Here is a 22,524-nt window from a genome sequence, read left to right on the forward strand (position 1 = left end):
ATACAGGTAAGTAGTCAGAGTAGCAATCAAGTTAGAAAATCAATTATTCAACCTTCATTCAATGCCATGCTACAAGGATACTTGTAAGTCATTTCTTGGTAGCCTACACTGTATAAAGTTCAGTCCTATTTTGGGATAAGAATCTCAAAGTCATTTGGGACACTGGGTGACCAGTGCCTGTGTCAAGCAGAAGGGATTGGAGCAACAGCAGTTTCTCAGCAGGCACTGGTGGTCGCTGGAAGTGGCTGCATACATTGTTTTCCTTCTTCTTCGGATTAGTCTTTATGTTGGTCAAATCTGCCTTCTGCTCCAGGAACCTCACCTTTTATGCAGGAAAACTGGATGGATTTGCCAATCGCCATTCAAGCCTTCATGCAAATCTGGGGGCTGGCTTGTCCAAATGGTCAGCCAACCTCCCAGTTTGAACTGTATCCAGGCAGACACACTGCAGGACAAAGGTGAGTTTTGGTCACCTCCTCCACTTCTTGTCCTTTCATGCACGCAGAGAGCCCTGGCAGGCTTTCACACGGAAGCCTGCCAAAGAAAAAAAACCTAGTAATCCCCCCACCCATCAAAGTAGGTAGAAGAAGGCTTAAGAAAGGTTAAGTCATAAAGAGTTGGCAAAAAGAAAGTACAGCCCACATTTTAGGTCCTTCGTGACTCATGTGTCCCTTACTGCAGTTGCAATAGCATGTAAAGTTTACAAAATGTCAGTAGAACTCATCCACTGCCACCAGGCACTCAGATTAACTTGTCACTGTAAGTAGAAAGTTACAAGAGAGCTTAAAAAGGATGCATTGTGTCCCCTCAGCACTTCATTTAAGGTGAGGTGTGTTGATTCCACAAAATAAATCAGGTAGGATAAAAATTATCCCCCCTTTCCTTGGTAATGGCTGTTATCAAAATGAAAAGAACAAGGGAAGCTCAAGGCGCTCCCAGCAACACTGCACAGAAAGTTTGGTGTGATGCAATAATAAATTGCAGATGCCTTCAAAGTTGGAAGAAAGCATGAGTCCAAAAAGATACAACCAAAAGGGTTGAAATGCTTTCCCAAATGTAGAGTAAAAGAATGAGTGAATGTGAAAAAAGGGTTCCACTCAGGAGAACTGGTAAAAATCCAAGAGCCCAGCAAAAAGTGCTGGGGGACTCAAAAGTGGGGAGAATTACATACAAAAAGGAAATTCTACCTAACACGCCACCTCCAAATACAGCTCTTCCTTATCACTCTTCCTCTGCTCCACACTGCTCCCAGATGGAAGTGGGAAGGGGGTCCTTCCCCGCTACTAGTGGAATTTGTTGCAGTCATGTCAGTGTGTTGTTTTCTATCCTGGTCACGTTTGTGCTTAGATCGTATTGCGTTGTGGAATTCGTTATGTTTTCATTGTGTGAAAATGTAGCTTGCCCAAGTAATAACCTGTGGCTGTGGACTGAACTGATTTTAAAGTTTTTCTCGAGGCATTCACTCAGGCATTCCATCCTTTAACTGATATTATAGATCACATTTGTGCTTTATAAGACTATATTATTTTTATGTGTAACTCATAAGGAGCCTCAAAATTATGTAAAAACCTGCTTAGCATTTTCAATATAAAAATCTTTATAAAATCGGTATTGTAAAATTGTCCAATAAAACAGATTTAGTGTATGTAAAAATCCTTGTTTTCGCTTTTTTAAATCTCATGTGTTTTTTTCTCATCACTTTCCCCAAAAATAGTACATAGAGTTGCCACTTTCTCTTGAGAAAAGAACATAATCTATTTCTTCTTCTCCACATGCTAAATAGTTTAGTTGTCTTCCGTGTATCTTTTCAATGTTTTTTAATGCTGTTATTATGGTCATGGCTTAAAGTGGAGATTGTTCTTAATGTTGCCTTAACAGTATGCTGTGCAGTTGAATTGTCTCCTCCACCCAAGCTACTGGAATGCAAACCTACTAGTAATAGTGTTCCTTTTCAATGTTCTGAGTTGTCCATGTTGAAGTGACTTTCACTTGGAATCTTAAACTTTCTGCACTTCAGAAGTGCTTATGGAGCGTTTTGATCACTTTTGCTGGTCTCCCTGTTTGTGAGTGACAAACACAGATTTATGTCCCGAGCTTGATGAGCCTATGGAGCAAGCTAAATGTCACTGATGATGGCCAATATGGCTGAAACATGCCATTTGTCACTCGACTGTGCATAGGAACCCAGGCTTGATTGCTCACTTTGTGAAGGGCATCGAGACATGGTATGTCCCCATCAGAAATGGCACATTCGAGTGACAAATCATCTAAATGCTGTGTTTCTGTAAAGGAATTTCCAGAGGTGCCTAGAAAAGTGAGCTTTCCCATCCATCATGTTTTACTTAGTTTTGAAGATCGGATCCAGGGGTGACTTGCCCATTTATATATTGATCAAATCCTTCTAAGCAGCAATGGGACAGGTTTGATGCTCCATGGGTTATCGGTTTATTAGTAGTGATGGTACCTGCCTCGACGCATTTTATTGTAGTCATAGTTACTATCTGGTGCATTTACCCATGAACAGCATGTTGCACTCGCGCAACATGACACAACAATCACTTTGGCAGGGCTGTCAGGGTGACTGGCTAATTTTCTGTTCAGTAAAGGCTCTGCAGACCGGCCTCACAGTGGTGTCCCTGTCCCAGTTACAGGCCGTCCTGGTGCCATGCGATCCATGGCCCACCTCGTAGAGCAGGCAACAGCTACACTCATCCTCCAAACGCAGGTAGGTGCAGTTGGGGCACTGGAAGATGATATCCTCTGTGAAGGTACATATAGAAATATCTACAGCATGCCCAAGAGGGCGAGTTGCTGAAAACAAATATGACTGATTTGTGAAGGCTGCCTGGAATTAAAGTCTGAAACCACACTTGAGAGCATGCACAGGAGAATGCCAGCTAAAGTGTAGGCACATAATCACCATTGCTGTATTTGCAACTCTAACTAATGGCATGTTAAAGGGCCACATAATCACCACTGTCCTATATGTAAAACCCCCACCCACTAGCTTGCCATAGTCACCACTGAGCCATATGCACACAGGCCAATGACACACTGTTGCCAGGTAATCATTGCTTCTCCTTATATACATGGCTTTGCTGTCGCACTTTGGCCTCATTGTCACTGTTCCATGTTTATGCAAACAAACTACCTCCAGGTAATCATTATTGTTTCATGTTTCCTAGACTTACATGATACTCTACAGCAAGAAAATCACAGTTCATTATGCACACTGGCAGAATAGGTACAGATTATCATTCCTACGCATTATGTAGCAGGCTTATCATACCCAATCTGACCTTAACAGTGCTCCATATGTACTCCAACCCATTCTCTTGTTGCAGCTCATCTTTGTATCTGCTTGAAACAAGTGGTTGTAAATCATTGTGTAGCCTCCAGAGTATGGGTTTCTCACTATTAAAAGCTAAAATTAATACTTTTAAACTTAAACTTGTTGCCTCCTTACAATACCGGACAGCTTGGCCAAAGACAGATTAATTTTCACTCACGTCCTCAGCTCACCTCTAGCTAATCCATTGCGCGTGGAGGACCTTTCTTCCCACCAATAACACCTGGTTATTTTAAAACAAACATGTTAACCCTTCTATAGTGTTGCTTCTATCAGGATGTGACCATTCTCCACAGGTAGGGTACATTTTTCACTCCGGACCATAACGACTGGATGCAAATTGCTTCTGAAGCAGCTTGTTGACCTCTTTAGTGCTCCTCATGGACCACTTATGTGCCCAGTGTCTGGCAAGGTGTACCCATTGACCCTTCTGTGCTGGCACCAGAAATGGACTTCATACAATAACCTGGCGATCCTGTTTCGATTTGGGGGTGTTTGTTATCCCTGCTAGTTTTCTAATGTACTGTTTAATCACCAATTTATACAACAGATGGACTATTGATGGCATTTAGCTTTATACCAAGTACCGTTGTTGACGTTTGCTTATTCTGGTTCCACCAAGCATGAACTACTGACAAAACTCAGCTTATGCTAGATGATGTTGGAGTACGAGATGACGCTGCTGGTACCAGGAATGAATACTATTAATATCTGGTTTCTATCAGTTAGGTTGCTTGTTGACCCAACTGGCCCAAGTGATATGCTTTTGTCTCCTGTCAAGAAATGTCTGATCCTATCTTATTACAAGGCCTCTGTTTGATTTGGTTGTCCCTAAATTCATAACTTTCTCTTTTCATCCAGGCATTGGCTCATAAGACCCTCGTCCTGCTCCTAGGTGTAGACCCTTCACGGCAACTGGACCACCCTCTGCCGACAGTGCACCCACAAGTCACTTACTCCTACATGAAGCACATGTGGAAAAGTACACGAAAGGTAAGGCACTTGCTCTCTCTGAAAGGTATTTGTTCACTCTGTGATGTCCCCATCAGAGTGCTTTGTTCACAAGCCGCTTTCACCCTTGCACTTTCGACCTGCATGGATCCCTCGAAGGATCCCTCAGATGGCATAGAAGCATGGCCTGGTTAATCCCCTGTACTCTGCCTTTTCTAATGTTGCCATTTACTATTTCTGAACATGTATAGCCACTGTCTGTCCTTGGCTCCTCTCTTGGCACCCTTAACAATTTTCACCTTGGCACTTCTATCTACAGACCTCAAGACCTCTTGCCTTGTTTCCTTCTTTACTCCTTGATGAAAGGCTCCTGTCTACAACCTCCATTCTGCCTGGCTAGACTCCACTGTATGTAGCTCCTATTACTACTGGCCTGGGTCCCACAAATCACTAACTCTTTATATAGCCCCCTATTACTTCTGACGTGGGCTTCTCTTGCTGAACTCCCCCAACTTTCTTCACTCCTACATTGGACTTCTCATTTGCCCCAACGCAAGCCAGGCAGAAACTCCCATGTCTGCAGCGGGCTGTACTCCATGCCTGGGCTCCTCTGCTTCCCCAAATCAATCCTTAATACCTACAGCCCTCACCACTCCCCACCTGGATCCTCTGCCAAAATGACTCACTCTCCCATTGTGAACTCCTTTGTCTGTAGCCCTTCCTTTATTCCCGGCCTTGGCTCTTCTGTATGCAGCCGATGTTAATGATGCTATACGTAACTATACCATTTAATGCATTCCTTCCTTCCTAAGATCCTCATCTGTATAATCCACCATAAACACAGTCCAGAACGGAGCATTTGCTACAATGGCTTCTGTGCTCACACTGGTTACAGTTCATGGGACAAACATCAGACTTTCTTTTGGTTTCGTAGAGTGTCCCGAGACCTATAATGGTGGTCTGTGAAGGACTGCCACATGAAGGGGTTGATATTTTGTCATCCTAGACCCTAGTCACTGATGCGTACCAGAAGGGCTAGGGTGCTCACCTCCAAGACCTTACAGTGACAAGACTTTGCTACACATTCGAGGGCCGGTAGCAGATAGATCTGCTCGAGTTGAGGGAGATCATGAAGGGCACAACGTCATTGCTCCTGACAGACAATACTGTAGCCAAACATTACCTCAACAAATTGGGTGGCGTAGTCTCCTTGCCTCTATGCATAGAATTCATGAGATTGCGGTTCTAAGGAACAGCATGTCTCTGATTGCGGCCCACCTGGCAGCAAGGAAAAAGTTCTGGCAGATGCTCTGAGCAGACCGTCTTCATCTTCTCAGGAGTGGGTGCTTGGCCAGGAAGTTCTGGAGTAGTCCTCAAGTGTATCCCTTCACTTCAGTGTAAGCAAAGAGATCCACTTGCACTTTCTACCACAGGGAATTTCCTCATGAGTGAGCTTTCAGGGATGCTTTGATGGTTGAGTGGGACCTCAACCTACTCTGTGTTCCCACTGATCCTTGACGTTGTCCTTGTTCTCAGGAGACTGGACCTCATTTTAAGTTTGACGGTATCCTGGGAAAACTGTACGACTGTTTCCGCCACTTGGTCTGCCGGAATTACTGGCAGATTCCAAGTGGCAGAAACGCTGAAAATACTGGTAGTTTGCTGCTGGTAGGGTGGCAGATATACCTGCAGCTCCTAGCTGGAGGTAAACCCTCCACCCTACCGGTAAACTTATAGTTGACTGCTCCGGAAAGGTGCCGGTACACATTATCAACGGCACTTTGTTTCCGGACCGGCCAACTTATAATGAGGCCCAGTGTCTTTTCGGGTCCACGATGATCTTGATCGCTCCAGACTGGGCCTGGAGGACGTGGTACCTGGAGTTGGTGGGTATGGACATCTGCCATCCCTGTCGTCTACTGCAGAGGATGGACCTCCTCTCCCACTTGAAGGTGAGGGTCTTGCACCCGAACCTGTGCAGTCTGAGCCTTCATGCCTGGCTGCTGAAAGTCTGAGGTTTAGGGAATAGGATTTGTCAGAGGATGTTCTTGATGTGCTCCTCTCTGCTAGAAGACCCGCCACCAAACCCCATTTATGCTTGCAGGTTGCTTATGTTTTCGGTTTGGTGCCGGGAGAGGGATCTGAACCCTTTTACTTGTGCCACTTCCTCTGTGTTGTAATTTCTCCCATCTTTGACCCAGACCGGCCTACAGATTGGTGCCATGAAGGGTTATCTTGCTCCCATTCCGGTGTTTACGAGGGCCCCTTTTTCATGCTACCAATGGTCATTCAATTGCTATGGGGTCTTTCCAATATGTTTCTTCCATGCTAGTTTGTTGTTCCGCCGTGGGATTTTAATGTAGTGTTGACTATTTTGATGGGTGCTCGATTTGAGCCCCTTCATTCTTGTTCTTAAAAACTGCGCATGGTTAAGGTGATTTTCCTGGTTGCCATCACTTCCGCTAGATGGGTGAGTGAGATCCAGGCTCTGTCTGTTAATCCCCCTTACTTAGTTTTCTCGAAGGAAAAGGCGACATTGGGAGTTAGATCCTCCTTCCTGCCGAAGGTGGTCTCAGATAACGATCTCTCCGTAAACATCCATCTACCTGTCTTCTTTCTTCTGCCGCATTCTTCCAAGGCAGAGGAGCGTTTCCATCGGCTCGATACGGTGCACGCCTTCAAGTTCTACATCTCTCAGAGATGAGAGAACTGGACTGATGACCAACTTTTCTTTCGTTATGCGGGTGCCCGTGCTGGCAGGGTTTTTAACAAGCATGCCTTGTCTCGATGGATCCTTCTCTGCATCTCTCCGGGCTAACGCCACCAGAGGGTTGGCCGTGTGATGAATCCAGTGGAGTCATGGATTCCCTCGCGGTGACCTCCTCCCATGTGGCCAGGGGAAGGCAGCCGCTAGCTGACCCTTACCCTGGGGGATGTTTCATGAGGAAGGATCACATGGGAGGAGATAGCTACCAGGGAGATGTCATGACTTCACTGGACGAGACGCAGTATCTCCCCCTTTCCCATGAGGAAGTCATCCTTATACTCAAGACCCTTTTCCATGAGGAAGACCCTCTGATGCCCCAGACCCTCATGGTATACTGGCAGATATGTGTTTATACTGGTGGGAGACGAGAACCCTTGTCTTGTTTTTTATGGTCAAACACACAACCATGACACTATCTCACATTGCTACAACATAACACCTTTTCAATGGATTGCCTTTCTCCTGCAAATTCCTCATCAGATAGATATCCTCATCCAGCTCTGCTGCTCGGAAAAACTTTAACAGGGGACGTGGTGGACCTCGACTTAGCCATCGATCTGTCTTGCTCAGTGCTCGGTCGTCGACTCCGGCCGTGTCTTCGGCATCACATATATACTGCGTCACTACGCCCCGTACCTCAGTTCCTTTTTTCCATGCACTCTGTACACTACTCTTGAGGAACATAACGATTTACTCGACTCTATTTTTTTTTTTTTCATCAAAACCTTGTGTTTTTCTTTTCAGCGAGATGTCCGCGTCTTGGATTTCGGCGTTCAAGTGCTGACTGCGGCTCCAAGATGTTGGTGACTAACCGTGTGTGTGTGGTGCCTCAGCACGAGTCACGACACTGAGGGATGTGCATTGTGTGCGAAAATTAACCCAAAGTCTATCCGAGAGCGGGTAGTCGAGGTCGTGGTGAGCCGACCACCGGCAAAATCTCCTCTGCGGTTGATCGTTCGGTTCTTGTAGCCCAAAACAGAGGGGCCTATCCCTGAGAAGGAGAGTAGACATCACTGCAAGACGAAGGAGAGTAGAAATCGGCGCAAGACAAAGAAGTGATCTAAATCGTGGAGCCACTCTTCTTCGTCATCCTCTGATAAAAAGAAGAGGCGTCACCATCATCGACACAACTCTGGCTCCTCGTTAGAACGGGGTAAGTCATCGGCGGGGCTGCCAAGCACTGTCAGCATCAGGAGAGCCGAAGAAGGTGGTTCAGCCTTCGAAACTGTGACCTTCCCGTGAGTCACAGGGCTCGAACCTTCTCAACGCACTGTTGGTGCCCAAAGTTCGGCCGACGCCGACAGCCACTCCTTTGGCGTCAAAGGATAAGCCATTGACGCCGACTAACAGTGATTGAACCTTTGTACCCTTCTCCCGGACCAATTTCTTCAGCTCCATGTCGCAAATCTTCGGCGCTGATGACCAGGCTGATGACCAGGCAGATATTCTAGTCTTGACACAGGGGCTGCATGATGCCAGTGGGCTTCATACATCCCCGGATGTGCAGTTGCAGCAAACTCAGCCATACACTCATGCCCACGCCAAATTCATATCACGAGTAGACAGAGTGTTTGGCACTCTGGGGCTGACTGCTTCCGCAGTTCCAGTCTAGCGCTATGGGTTAGCCAATATCTTGGACGAAGGTCCTGCTATGCAGAAACACATGCCACTGAATCCGGCTATAGCCGACCCAGTCGACTACTTGTAGCAATGGTCCTGCTCTATTCCCCCTGGCCAGTTCTACTTTGACTGGCAAGTACAGGTCTGCAATAGGGGATCTGTCCCTTTTGTCCTCTCATACTTCACCGGAGGGATTAGTTGTTCAGGCAGCCATGGTTTCCACTAGGGCAGCTTCATCCACCTCGAATCTGCCTCCTGACAGGGAGGGCAAGAGAATGCTAAGATTTTCACCTCCAGCATCATGGCCCTGAAGGCCAGTAATGTTTCATGTGGGTTTCCGAACTATTCCTTTGGCCTTTGGAAGGCGGTTGAAAATGCAGCCTAGTTCATTTCTGAAGGGGAGATGCGGGATGGCTTGTTGCAACTAGTGGATGATGGGAAAGAGGTAGCCAGGCAGTCCGGCCTGGACGTGACAACTGCATTGGCCGGTCCATGTTGTCGGCCGTGGTGCTTAGGAGACAGGTCTACCTTCGCTCCTCAGGGTTTTCCCCTAATGTCCAGAATAGGTTGCTGGACATGCCCTTTGATGGGGAATTCCTCTTTGGTCCAAAGGCCGAAGACTCCCAGCTAGTCCAAGCTTACTGCAAAATCGCTGGGCCTAGATGTGCAGCCAGCCAAGCCTGCCTGCAGCATTGCCTCTATGGGAAAGAACTACAGACGTTACGTTCCTTACGGCAGAAAGGCGCAGCTCCCGCAAGCCAGTCAGGCGCAGAAGCGTTTCTCACGCTCCGGAAGGGGCAGGAGGACTTCCAGAGGCCAGCAGGTTGGAGGATGGCTGTGGGAGCATTGGCCCCAATGACGGAGATTACCTCCGACACCTGGGCCTTGGAGCCCATGCAGTGGTGTTATTGTCTGCCCTTCTTAAGGAAACCTCTGTGTAGACCCCCGCCACCTCATATCAACCAGAGCGGGAGTTTAAAGGGTGCTGTGGAAGAGGTACCGCCTGAGTAAAGAGGGTCGGCCTGGTATTCCCGGTATTTCCTGTTACCCAAGAAGGGAGGAGGTCTCTGCCCCATCTTGGACCTCAGGGCTTTGAACAAGTTCCTGAAGAAAGACAAATTCAAGATGGTGACGTTGAGAGAGAATCTCCATGCTCTCGAGTTGCAGGACTGGCTGGCGTCAATAGATTTTCAGGATGCTTACTTCCATGTGCCAATACATCCTAAGCACATGAATTTCCTGAGGTTCCTCATAGGGGACAAGCACGATCAGTTCATGGTGCTTCCCTTTGGGTTGACCTCCGCTCCAAGGGTCTTCCCCAAGCTCATGGCAGTAGTTGCGGCTGACCTCAGGAGATCCGGTGTCCACGTATTCCCGTACTTGGACGACTGGCTGATTCGAGGGAGGTCGGCGGAGCGTGTTTTGTCCCACCTAGTGGAAACCTGTTCACTACTCCACAGGCTGGGCGTCTCACTGAATTTGCAGAAGTCCCAAACAATACCGGTCCAGAGGCTCCAATTCACCAGGACAGTCCTAGACACTCAGGTAGGGAAGGCACCCAAGGAGAGAGTAATCAGGAATGCGCAGATGGTGAGTCTGTTCCAGAACCACACCACCTTACCAGTGGCTTCCTTACTCTTAGTATATATATATATATATGACGCTGATGTCACGTCTGGAGCCGACCATCGAGGATCGACTATCAGTGGCTGAGTCGAGGTCCACTACACCCCTTGTCAAAGTTTTTCCGAGCAGCAGGGCTGGATGAGGATATCCTGCGCCCTATCACTAATATCCCCTTTCTATTAAAAGTTGTTGACAAGGTAGCAACTTCCCAGCTGCAACAACATTTCAAAGGCTCAGGAATCTTCCATCCTCAGCAGTCAGGCTTCCGAGCCAATCACAGAAGGGAAACTGCCTTAATCGATCTCCAGACACACATGCTTGAAGTTTTGGATCAAAGCCGGTCTGGGTTGCTGATCCTTTTAGCTCCGTCAGCTGACTTCGACCTACTTGACCACAAGCGCCTATAGTACACTCTGGACACCATTGCGGGGGGTTAGGGGGTGTTCTGGAATGGCTAGTAAATGGATTGCCTCCTTTTTGAGTAATAGAAAATCTCGGGTTTGTGGGGTGATGCGGCCTCTGAGATTGAATCAGTACATTGTGGTGTTCTGAAGGGGGCATGTATGACTAACACACTATTCGATCTATACATAAGCCTGTTTATGATCTCTTATCAACCCAGGGTGTACTTTTCGCAAACTACGCAGACGGTACTCGATGCCTGATGGAGTTATGTGGGGCTATCTGATTCAGTCAGACTGGACCACATCTATGCTATAGTAAACAGCTGGATGTCCAGTAATTGGATGTTCGAATGGATTGTGTCCTCCAACGTATTCCACTTCTTTGACATGTAATGTCCACAGCTGTGCTGCTTCGGAATTATTTTCGGCAGAGGGCGTCCTGCATCGATGGCGTCGGGTCGATGTCCCTCGAAGGCCTCTGTCGAGGGTGATGTCACCGGATGTTATAAATAGGATGCATGGTGCCCTTAGCCTCAGTTCCGTTTTTTCCGCAAATGTGTTTGCTTCGAGAACAAGGTGCGCCTCGTGTTATCTTCTTTGAAAAAAATGTCTTCATCTTCTACCGCTCCGACTCCGCGGTCTGGGTTTAAGACACGCCGGGACTGTAAGTCCAAAATGTTTATTACGGACCGACACCGCATCTGCTTGTGGTGTCTGGGCGAAAGTCATGATACCGACGACTGCTCATTGTGCTAGTCGTTCACTGCCACGGCCTTGCAGGAGCGTAAGGGGAAGTTACAGGTAGGTCGGTTTCTTAACCTGTTAAATCCAAGAAATCTATGTGTATTTCCACCGACGACTCGAGGGGTGACTCTCCTCGTCCGAAGGAATCCTGGGGATCTCGGTCCCGGAGTGGGTCCCACCTCTCGTCGTCCTCAGCTCGGCACTCCCAGAAGCGACGTCACTGGTCGCCTTCCCCGTCATCGTCGGATGATGGCTCTGTGAGGAAAGTGGCTTGTCCCACTAAGTCCTCAACTACAGAGGAATGGGAGGCATTCAGGGAGCAAATGCTGGCGATTTTTCAATCCCAGGGCACAGTTCCGTCCGCGCCTTCGGTAAAAGCCGGCAGGGAACGGTCTCGGTCTGATGCTCGCGCGCCTTCAGGCCCGGGCATTCAGTGCGATAAACATCAGGAACTGTCGAGGTCCCGTTCGGACAAGGCTACGGTGGATCGCCAGAGACATGCCAGATCCAGCTCTCGGTCAGAAATCTGGAGAGGGCTAGAGGCCGGCGTCGACACCGAAGCCATCGGCGCCCTCGACACCATCAGGGCCATTTGGACGGAATTTGCCGGTGGAGGCCCCGGTTACTGTGGATCCTCCGAGAAAGGCTTTATCCAAGACTGCGAGGCCTGTTGTGGACTCCAGGCCCGCTCCTATCCCTAGGAAGAAGTTCTTTCATTCTCTGCATGATATTTATGAGGATGTGGAGAGGTTGGATATGGAGTTGGAGCCTGTTGAGACTCATGAGGCTCCTGACATGGTCGTATCTGAGAACAGTTAGTTGGAGGAGTTGCGTCAGTCGTTGCATGACGCCAGTGACCTTGACACACTTCTTGAGGGGAAGTTTAGTAGGCCAGAGCCTGGGGCTCATGCTGAATCCTCCTATAGGAGGTTGATGTCTAGAGTTAGAGTATCTTGGGTGGTCCAGTCCTCCGGTTGCATTTGATCAGGATGACCTGACTGTTATTTTGGATCAGGGTCCGTCCACTGACCCTGTGTTGCCTTTTTATTAGGCATCACAAAAAAGGGTGGCGGCTACTTGGCAGACCCCGGAATCTCTTCCGGTGGTAAACAAGTTGTTGACTAAGAAATACCACCATCCAGTAGCGACCCCAGCTACCTATCGACTCACCCCGCTCCAGAGAGTTTGGTGGTGCAGGCGGCCACGGCCACCTCGAGGCAGGCGGCGTACCCTACAATCCCTCCTGATGGGGACGACAAGCGCTTTGATGGTTGGGCACGAAAGGTATTTTCTGCGGGGAGTATAGCACTGAAGTCGGCCAACTCCAACTGTGCCTTGGCAAGATTTTCACACACTCTGTGGAATTGTCTCTCTCTAGCGACTGAGCATATTACAGAGGGTGATGAAAGGGATGGGTTCCTTGCTCTTGTGCAGGATGGCAAGGATGCAATGTGTGAATCCCTTCAGTCTGGGTTGGACATGGCTGATAGTGTTAGCCAGTCCATGGCTGCGAGCACTGTGATATGCAGGTTTGCGTGGTTGCGGAAGTCGGGTTTTGCTCCGGATGTGCAAGCCCATCTTCTGAACATGCTCTTTGATGGCTCTCATTTGTTTGACAGCAAGGCTCACGAGTGCCTTGAGAGGTTGCAGACCTCAAAAGCTGCTGCTAAATCTTTGGGCACAGCTGTATGTCAACCTCCGCCTTTTCATCCAAGGGGACAACAGTGGAGGGGGTGTTACTTTTGTTACTACTCCTTTTTTGGTAGAACGAGAGGAGCCGCTAATCAAAAACAGCTATGAGGCCATGTTCCATTGTTCGCCAGTTGGGGGCAGGCTGTCTTAGCATCACGAAGAATGGCGAGCTATTATTTCGGGTGCGCGGGTTCTGGGTACAATAGCCCACAGCTACTGCCTTCCCTTCTTAAAGCGGCCTCACGACAATCCACCAGTGAATGTCTCTCTTAAAAGCTTCGAGATCCGCTCCTTGTGAAGGAAATCTTGACCCTGCTGCAGAAAGGCGCTATAGAACTGGTGCCTGTGGCAGTGAGGAACAAGGGATGGTATTCCCCATATTTTTTTATTTCAAAGAAAGACTGGGCACTGAGACGCATCTTGGACTTGCGTTGGTTGAACAAGTTCCTCAGCAAGGACAAGTTGAAGATGGTCACTCTTTCTCAGGTCCTTCAGGCCCTTCCACTTCAGGAATGGTTGGTGTCTCTGGACATGCTTTTTTTCATGTGCTGATTCACCCAAAGCACAGAAAATACCTGAGTTTTGCGGCTGGCAAGTCGCACTTTCAGTTTCGGGTCCTGCCATTCGGATTGACCTCCGTCCCGAGGGTCTTCACCAAGCTAATGATGGGGGTGGCAACGTATCTCAGGAGAGGGGGGGTTCATGTTTACCCCTACCCGGACGACTGGCTGATCTCGCCGTGTTTTCCCGAACAAGCTTTGGATTATCTCAGCCTCACCTGCCGCTCCCTTCACAAGCTGGGCTTCTCCCTCAATTTCAGGAAGTCGCATATGACACCTTCCCAACATCTCCAGTACATTGGGGCTGTGTTGGACACGTCCTTGGGGAAGTGCTCGCCTCCCAAGGTGAGGGTGCATGACATTGTACAGATGGTCAACGAATTTCAACCTGCCCAGAGTCTTCCTGCTTTAGAATTCTTAAGGTTGCTCGGCCTGATGGCATCCTGCATTTCTCTGGTGCCAGAGGCCAGACTGAGGATGAGATCCCTTCAATGGGTTCTCAAGATGCAGTGGGCTCAATTCTCAGGCAAGATGTCACATCCCGTTCAGATTCCACTCTCAGTCCTGCATGATCTTCTGCGGTGGGCCAGCGAAGGGAATCTGATGAAGGGGGAGCCGTTTTGGCAACCGTGGCCGGAGGTGACGGTGGTGACGGACGCTTCCCTCACAGGATGGGGAGCTCATGCCAACGAGCTGACCACCTGCGGTCGTTGGTCTCCGTCGGAGTCCAAACTCCACATCAACCTGTTAGAGCTGAGGGCCATCAGGGTGGCCCTGAAGGCTTTTCTGCCATCTGTGTGGGGGAAGAGTGTCCTGATGATGACGGACAACATAGTGGCCATGCATTACCTCAACAAAAAAGGGGGGGGGATCACTCCTGCTGTGCAGAGTGACGATGCAGCTCTGGTTCTGGGCGATAGAGCAAGGAATTTCACTCTCTGCAGTTCATCTAGCTGGAGAGGAGAATGCAGCGGTGGATGCTCTGAGCAGACTCTCAGCCTTCATGCTTGGTTTCTGAAAGGTTGAGATATAAGGATTGGGACCTCCCGGATGATGTGATGGAGGTGCTGCTTTCGGCCAGGTGGCCAGCAACCAAATCTCTGTACCGTTGCTGTAAGTTTATCGACTGGTGCAGAGGAAACAATGTCGATCCTTTTCAGTGTTCCATTCCGATGGTTCTTTCTTTCTTGCTTTCTTTGGCCCACAGGGGTCTTCAAGTTGGTACCATTAAAGGTTACCTGGCGGCGCTGTCTATTTTCAATTGCTCGTCTGAAGAATATTCTTATTTTAAGATTCCTTTAATTTCCCACTTTCTAAAAGGGCCCACAAATGTGTTCCCGCCGTCCCCTTTTCAGGTGCTGGTTTGGGATCTGAATTTAGTCTTGAAATATCTGATGGGTGCTCAGTTTGAACCACTGCACTCGTGTCCTTTGAGACTGTTGACTTTCAAGACGGTTTTCTTGGTTGGAGTTACATCTGCTCGCAGAGTGAGTGAATTGCAGGCATTGTCATCTAAGCCACCCTTTACTGTGTTCCACAAGGATAGGGTTGTACTGAGGGTACGTCCGTCCATCCTTTCTACCTAAGGTAGTGTCTGAGTTTCATCTGAGCCAGAAAGTGGTACTTCCTGCTTTCTATCCTCCCCCTCATCCTGGTAAGGAGGAGAAGAGACTTCATAGGTTGGACCCTAGGAGAGCTTTGAGCTTTTATTTCTCTCGGATGTCCAGGGTCAGAGTGGACGACCAGCTCTTTGTGGGATACACTGGACACCGATTGGGCCAGGCTGTTACTAAACAGACCTTGTCCAGGTGGATTATCCTCACCATTACTGAATGTTACAGATTGGTGGGCAAGGACTCTCCTGAGGGTTTGAGAGCTCACTCCACTAGGGGCGTGTCTAAATCCACAGCCCTGCAGCGGGGAGTTCCCATTAAAAATATTTGTGATGCAGCAACGTGGTCTTCCATTCACACGTTTGCCAAACAATACTCCCTGGATACGCTCCATGTCAGGATATGGCCTTTGGTAAAGCAGTGCTTTATTCTGCCATCTGATTGGGTATTCTAAATTCTTCTCCCTCCTCCATTCTCTGATACTGTTTTGGGAGTCTGTCAAAGATGTGGAATACGTTGGAGGGCACAATGCATTCAAAGAACAAGTTACTTACCAACTGGTAACGTTCTTTCGACTGGATCTTTCTCCAAAGTATTCCACATCGCCCTCCCAGCCTGCCCCTCTGAAGAATTTCCTATGCTATTGCAGCTTGCGTTCCCGCAAGGCTATGTGCAGTCCAGCAGGCGCTGTGTACGAGCATGTTACACGTTAAGGAGGAAAAAACATAAACTGAGGATACGGACGCTGTGCATCCTATTTTTCGGATGTTTGGTAATCTGCTTAGAATCACATGCTGTGCATAGTCCGACATCCAGTGGTAACCGCAGAGTATTGCATCTTGTCTTTCGAGAATTGAAACGGGACATCGACATGGGCGTTCCTGTAACACTATCCCTACGTGATGTGTAGTGTACTCAAGATACCTCACGCGTCGAGGTCCCTCAGATTGTTTTTTTCTGCGCAGATAACTGGTCGCCCTTATGCAGAGTTCGTAAAGAACATTGCTATTGTCCAACTGACCTTTGGTCGAATAATTCTGTAAATATAGTTAAGATCACCCCTTCCATCCCTTACCTCGACGGCTGTTCCAGTCTACGCCGAAGACCTGCGAGAACTTTGACGGACAGTGATTTTGTCAGCGTTTCCGACCACGTGGCCGGGCCTTCCGCCGGCCTATACAGTAGGGAGAGTGGGGTTGGAGTGGACATTTCTTTTCAAAATGAAAATGCCTTTCCCTTTCCTTCCTCTTTTCCATTTGGTCTTAGTTACTCTGTGTGCCCTCAGCTATGGAGAGGACTCCATTTAGATTTTGCCCTATTTGTAAGAGTAAATTGCCATGGAAGGATAAGCACAGATGGTGTAACCGGTGCTTGCCCCTCGATCACAAAGAGGAGGGCTGTGGGGCTTGTAAGCTCCTCCGCCCCAAGACCTTAAAGGAGCGTAGGGTAAAACCGTGGGCGACCTAAGGTATGTCCAAGGCTGGGAATTCTCCCACTGCTGCCACCACCGAATCTGACGACAGCGAGAGTGACTATCAGGCCTCCGAATCTGAGGTTGTTGAACTTTCGACGGAACGCTCACCTTCCGCATCGTCTGTCCCTGGCCGCTATAAGTACGGCGTTAGCCCTGCTATGGGGAAGTCACACCCCAGCAACTAAGCATACAACCCCCAGACTTACTTCGACTATGTCGATGAAGACCTCGGCGCTAACGGGTACACCGGTATCTCCAGCGATACCCGCTGACCGCCAGGATCGGCAGCCCTCCCTGCAGCTGCATATGCGCCTAGCGACTGGGCAATCCAAGACAATGGGCGCCACCCCAAAAATACATACTTCTGCCGACACGCATCACAAGAAAGCGTACGGCAATGATAAGGTTTCGGCTTTGCCGAGGATTACTCAAGACAAGGCCTTAACACCGCCGGAAATTACGGTGTTACTGGAAAAGGTGGCCGATAAAGGCAAAGCTTCGGCTGTGACGAAAAAGACTCCCTTACACTTGTTGGCTGCTACGCGCCTCCTGTCAGTGGAGGACGTCGAGGACAGCCTGGCAAGAATCGTGTCCGCCGATTCTAATAGGCGGCAGTTTAGGGACTCTTCGAAAGTTTCCGAGAGGCCCAAATATGCGCTGTGATCTAAGGAGAGCGTTCATAGGTCGAGAGAAAGACACAGGGATACCCCACCTTCATCGGTCCCGCCAGAGGAATTCTCTGAAGAAGAAGGACTTTCTTCGACGTTAAGGCAAAAGTCTCTACAGTTTTCGACGGAAGAGAGTGGTAGAGACACTTATTCGACAGAAGACAGTACTAGAGACACCTTTCCACCTCTAGACCATTCTAGGTCATCAGTCTGGACTAGAGAAAAGTTTGAAGACTGCATGGTAAGGCTGGACAGGTTTGTGTCACGTTCAGAACACCCTACACCAAGAAGGCCAAGGGATGAAAGCCCTTTTAACCCTAAAGCTAAATTCCCAAGGCTTTTTGACCCCTCTTTGGAAGAGGACATATATAATTATGACCTTACTGAGGAGGACATTCCACCAGTTACTGTAGAGGAAAATCCTTTTTCTACCGAAGAAGAACATGAGCCCATTGAACATGAGCCCATTGAGGGCTGGGGGGAGGACGCAGATATGGGTGAACCTCAACCTTGGCAGTCCCCAGATCCACAAGATCCAGATACAGATGTTCTGGCTTTGGACTCCCCTCAGACCACCCCTACAAGAAACCTCTCCAATTGATGATCAGCTGATGTTTAATGTAATGTTACGTAAGGCAGCTGAACACTTTAAGATTGTCACTGAAGAGGCAGCCCCTGAAGCCGACTTTGTTGATGATATACTTGAAGAGAAGCCGCCAGCCAGCCAGGCTATCCCTCTCCTCAATTCGATTAAAAAACACCTGGCTCCCTCCTTGGCAACACCTGCTCTCACAAGAGGTGTAAACCAAAGAATTGAAAAACTCTTTCGCCCTTCTCTCACAGATCCTCTATATATTAGGGGTCATTCCACCCCAGATTCTTTGGTAGTCACTACCACAAGGAAAAGAGCAGGGGTCCCTTTGTCAACCGGCGAGGCACCCCCTGACAAAGAAGGGAAAGACTTTACGCCCTTGGGAAGAGGGTTACCACATCAGCGGCATTCGCGTATTGCCAATAACACCACTTTATTGGCAAGTTATGCCGATGCGCAATGGGCTTTAATGCAAGAAGGCCTACAAGAGGCTCCAGAATCTCTACGAACCCGTCTCCTCACCACAGTCTCTGAGGGTAGGCAAGTTAACTAGAGCATTTTAAAGAACACCTTGGATTCTGCCGAGACGGCCAGTCTCAGGGCAAACTCCTCAAAAGACACGCATAGCTTCGTAACTCAGGATTTAAACCTGAGACGCAGGCATCGCTTATAAACAAACCTGTGGAGGAGTCCAACTTGTTTGGGAAGGCAGTCGACGAGGCCCTAGAGACCGCAAAAAAGGAACATGACACCCTAAATAGTCTGGACCAAATTACTCAGAGACCCTCCATAGCGAGGTTTTGGAAACAGAAGGTTTTTTCGTGGCCAACGCTTCAGTCACCAACAATACTCTTCAGGAAACAACTGAAACTCTCCACAGGGAGCCGACACTTACACCATCCCGTCCCCTCAAAGGGGACAGCACAGTGGTAAAGGAAGCAGCAGGAACCCTACCCCTAGAAGTTCCCCAGACTGAGGTTCCAAATGAACCAAGGATTCTGGTCCCCTCCCATGCTTCCCCGGTCAGGGGCCGGCTTACATCTTTCCTTCAGGCATGGGAGGGAATAACCACAGACCAGTGGGTGCTAAAACCCATAGCCCACAGGTACTGTGTAGAGTTCAACCGATCCCCAAAATTCAGACCTCCAAGACAACAAAGACTAACACCAGAACATCTTTGCATACTTCTGCAAGAGGTCAAGATACTGGAACAGAAAGGAGCCATAGGGATCGTACCCCTATCACAGGTAAAAGAAGGTATTTATTCGGTGTACTTCCTTGTACCCAAAAAGGATCTAACCATGCGCCCTGTTCTAGATCTGCGCCTGGCGAACACATTTGTAAAACCACAAGTTCTGCATGGTCACCCTGCAGGAAGTAATTCCCCTGCTCACACAGGGGGATTACATGGCAACTCTGGACATGAAAGATGCATACTTTCATATTTCGATGTTGTCAGCGCACAGAAAATACCTCTGATTTATGATACAGAACAAACATTATCAGTTCAAAGTACTACCAATTGGCATGACATCTGCACCAAGGGTAATTACAAAGGTACTAGCAGTAGCGGCAGCACACCTGCGCAGGCATTCCATTCCAGTATATCCTTAGCTCAACGACTTGCTCATAACGGACTCCTACGAGTCATATCTGGCAAATACCCAAAAGACGATAGATCTGGTATTCAGTCTGGGTTTCTCTATCAACGAGAAAAAGTCCAGCTTAGACCCCAGTCAAGTCAAACAATTCCTAGGGGCTCTAATTCGAACAAAGGACGGCCTTGTCTTCCCCTCCAACAAGAGGGTTCAAAACATGTTATTTCAAATCCCTCCATATGTATCCATTTGAGAGGTAACAGTACGCAAGGCTATGCATCTGCTAGGAATTATGGCGTCATGTATATACTTAGTTCCTCACGCGCGTCTTGGCATGCACCCATTGCAAGAGTGGCTAAGCAGCCAGTGGTGTCAGGCCAACCGACAGTGGGAGGATTTAGTAGTGGTCTCGCCGGCCCTCGTTCTCTCGCGGCAGTGGTTGTCGAGGGAAAAGCTCTTGAAAGGGAAATCCTTCACCGCCCCTGCAGTGGAAGCCACTCTTAACTACAGACGCCTCCCTTACAGGGTGGGGAGCCCACCTGCTTCCGCAAACAGCAAGCAGATTATGGTCGTCAGGCATAGCGTCCAACCACATAAATCTGATGGAACTGCTGGCAGTGTTCAAAGCACTGAAAGCTTTCGAAACACAGCTGCAGGGAAAGACGATCCTAATTCTCACAGACAGCACTACGGCCATGTACTATCTGAAAAAACAAGGGGGCACTCATTCTCCAGGGCTTTCCAAACTGTCTCAGAACATTTGGAAGTGGGCTCTCAAATGATACGTGTTCCTGTTATCACAACATGTTCCATGGTAACTCAATCTTCTGGCAGACATACTCAGCAGAGACTTTCCGTTGCCCAGAGAGTACAAATGGCGGTTACACAGAGACATCGTCGCCAAAGTTTTCGCACAAAGGGGCTTTCCAGAGATCTATTTATTCACAACTCTGGAAAATGCTCAATGCCAAGATTACGCCTCCAGGTACCCCCAGAACAGCTCCAAGGGGAACAGACTCTGGATAACATGGTCAGGGAAATTTGTCTACGCTTTTCCCCCTGACTCCCCTTCTCAACAAGATTGTGCACAAGATGCACCAGGTACCAGTCACGATGATACTGGTGGGCCCCTATGTGGGTCCGCCAACCCTAGTTCGCTCATCTGATGGAGATGTCCTTATCTCCTCTAATCAAACTGCCTTGCCCGTATAACATGTTTTCGCAAGGCAGAGGGGAGACGCTTCACCCATGCCCGCAGACATTGAACTTAGCGGCCTGGCTCCTGAGGTCATACAGTTTGGATACCTGCAACTCCCTCAGAGATGTATGGACATTCTCAGGGAGGCAAGGAAACCAAACACCAGATACTGCTATTCCAGCAAATAGAAACGGTTTGTCATATGGTGCAACTCAAAGAGAATTAACCCGATTAACTGCTCTCCCACACACATTGTGTTATACCCAACTCATTTACTTGACTCAGGACTGGTCTTCAACTCCTTAAAAGTGCACTTAGCTGCACTTTCATCCTGCACTACATCACAACAAAAAGTGTCATGGTGGATGATACCAGTTATTAAGGCTTTCATGGAGGGAGTGAAAAGAATTCACCCTCCCATTTCTAACCCACATCCCGGATGGGACCTAAACGTGGTGTTGACTAGGCTTATGGGGGCTCCCTTCGAGCCCATGCACAAAGCAAGTCTTAAGGACCTCACCCTTAAGACTGCTTTTTAAATAGCTATTACCTCCATCAGGAGGGTAAGTGAACTACAAGCGCTCTCAATCCTAGATCACTTTGTAACAGTTCACAAAGACAAGGTGGTCCTGCGCACTCACCCTAGATTTGCGCCCAAATTAATTTCCAAGTTCCATGTGAACCAGTCAATAGAACTACCAACGTTCTTTCAAAATCCTTCAAGCATGGGAGAAAGAACCCTGCACACACTGGGTGTACACAGAGCTGTCATGTTCTACATGGAAAGAACTTGCCCACTTAGGGAAACTAATCAGTTTTTCGTTTTGGTGGCGGCAGGAAGAGAGGGAGAGGCATTCTCCAAATCCACTATCTCTAGATGGATTGTCAAATGCATTACACTCTGCTACACTCTTGCTAAGAGAGAGCTGCCCTTCAAGCCTAGAGCACATTCCACTCGAGGCGTCCATAGATTTGTTCCCCTCAAATCTATTTGCAAAGTGGCAACCTGGAGCTCTGTACACACCTTTACAAAACACTATTGCCTAGACACTCATTCTAGGTCTGATTCTCAGGTGGGACAGGCAGTACTAAGACATATTTTCACTACTGTTCCTTCTCACAACCCACCTCCAACTCTGGGTACTGCCCGCTAGTCTATGCACAGAATGTGATTCTAAGCAGATTAACAAACATCAGAAGACATGCATTACTTACCGTAAAAGCATTTCTGATGGTTGTATCTGCTTAGATTCACATGCGCGCACCCTTCCTCCCCGCTCAGATGGAAGGAACATAGACGTCTTACTACTTTCTCTTTTCTGTACTCACTCACGATAGTCTTAAGGCTCCCTCTTGGCAGAAAAAATACAATCGGAGGGACCTCGACGCATGAGGGATCTTGGGTACACTACACGTCACGTAGGGATAGTGTTACAGGCACGCCCATGTCGACGTCCCCTTTCGATTCTCGAAAGACAAGATGCAGTACTCTGCGGTTACCACTGGATGTCAACTATGCACAGCATGTGAATCTAAGCAGATACAACCATCAGAAATGCTTTTACGGTAAGTAATGCATGTCATAACATCCAGCGACGTCACCCTCGACGGAGGCCATCGAGGCACATCGACCCAACGCCATCGACGCAGGACGCCCTCTGCCGAAAA

At 48.4% G+C, this 22,524-nt stretch overlaps 1 protein-coding gene across 4 annotated transcripts in view; it reads left to right on the top strand.

The window, feature by feature from the left end:
- MTOR (mechanistic target of rapamycin kinase) overlaps nt 1–22,524 on the top strand; it is a 2,476,747-nt gene that overhangs the window by 1,345,402 nt on the left and 1,108,821 nt on the right. For all 4 annotated transcript variants that reach the window (XM_069609933.1, XM_069609934.1, XM_069609936.1 and 1 more), the window contains one exon: nt 4,211–4,342. In XM_069609933.1, the coding sequence (XP_069466034.1) occupies nt 4,211–4,342 (132 nt within the window). The remainder of the gene's footprint in view (nt 1–4,210; nt 4,343–22,524) is intronic.

Source organism: Ambystoma mexicanum, chromosome 8 (genome assembly GCF_040938575.1).
Source record: "Ambystoma mexicanum isolate Mex_15411 chromosome 8, UKY_AmexF1_1, whole genome shotgun sequence".
Lineage (NCBI taxonomy): Eukaryota > Metazoa > Chordata > Amphibia > Caudata > Ambystomatidae > Ambystoma > Ambystoma mexicanum.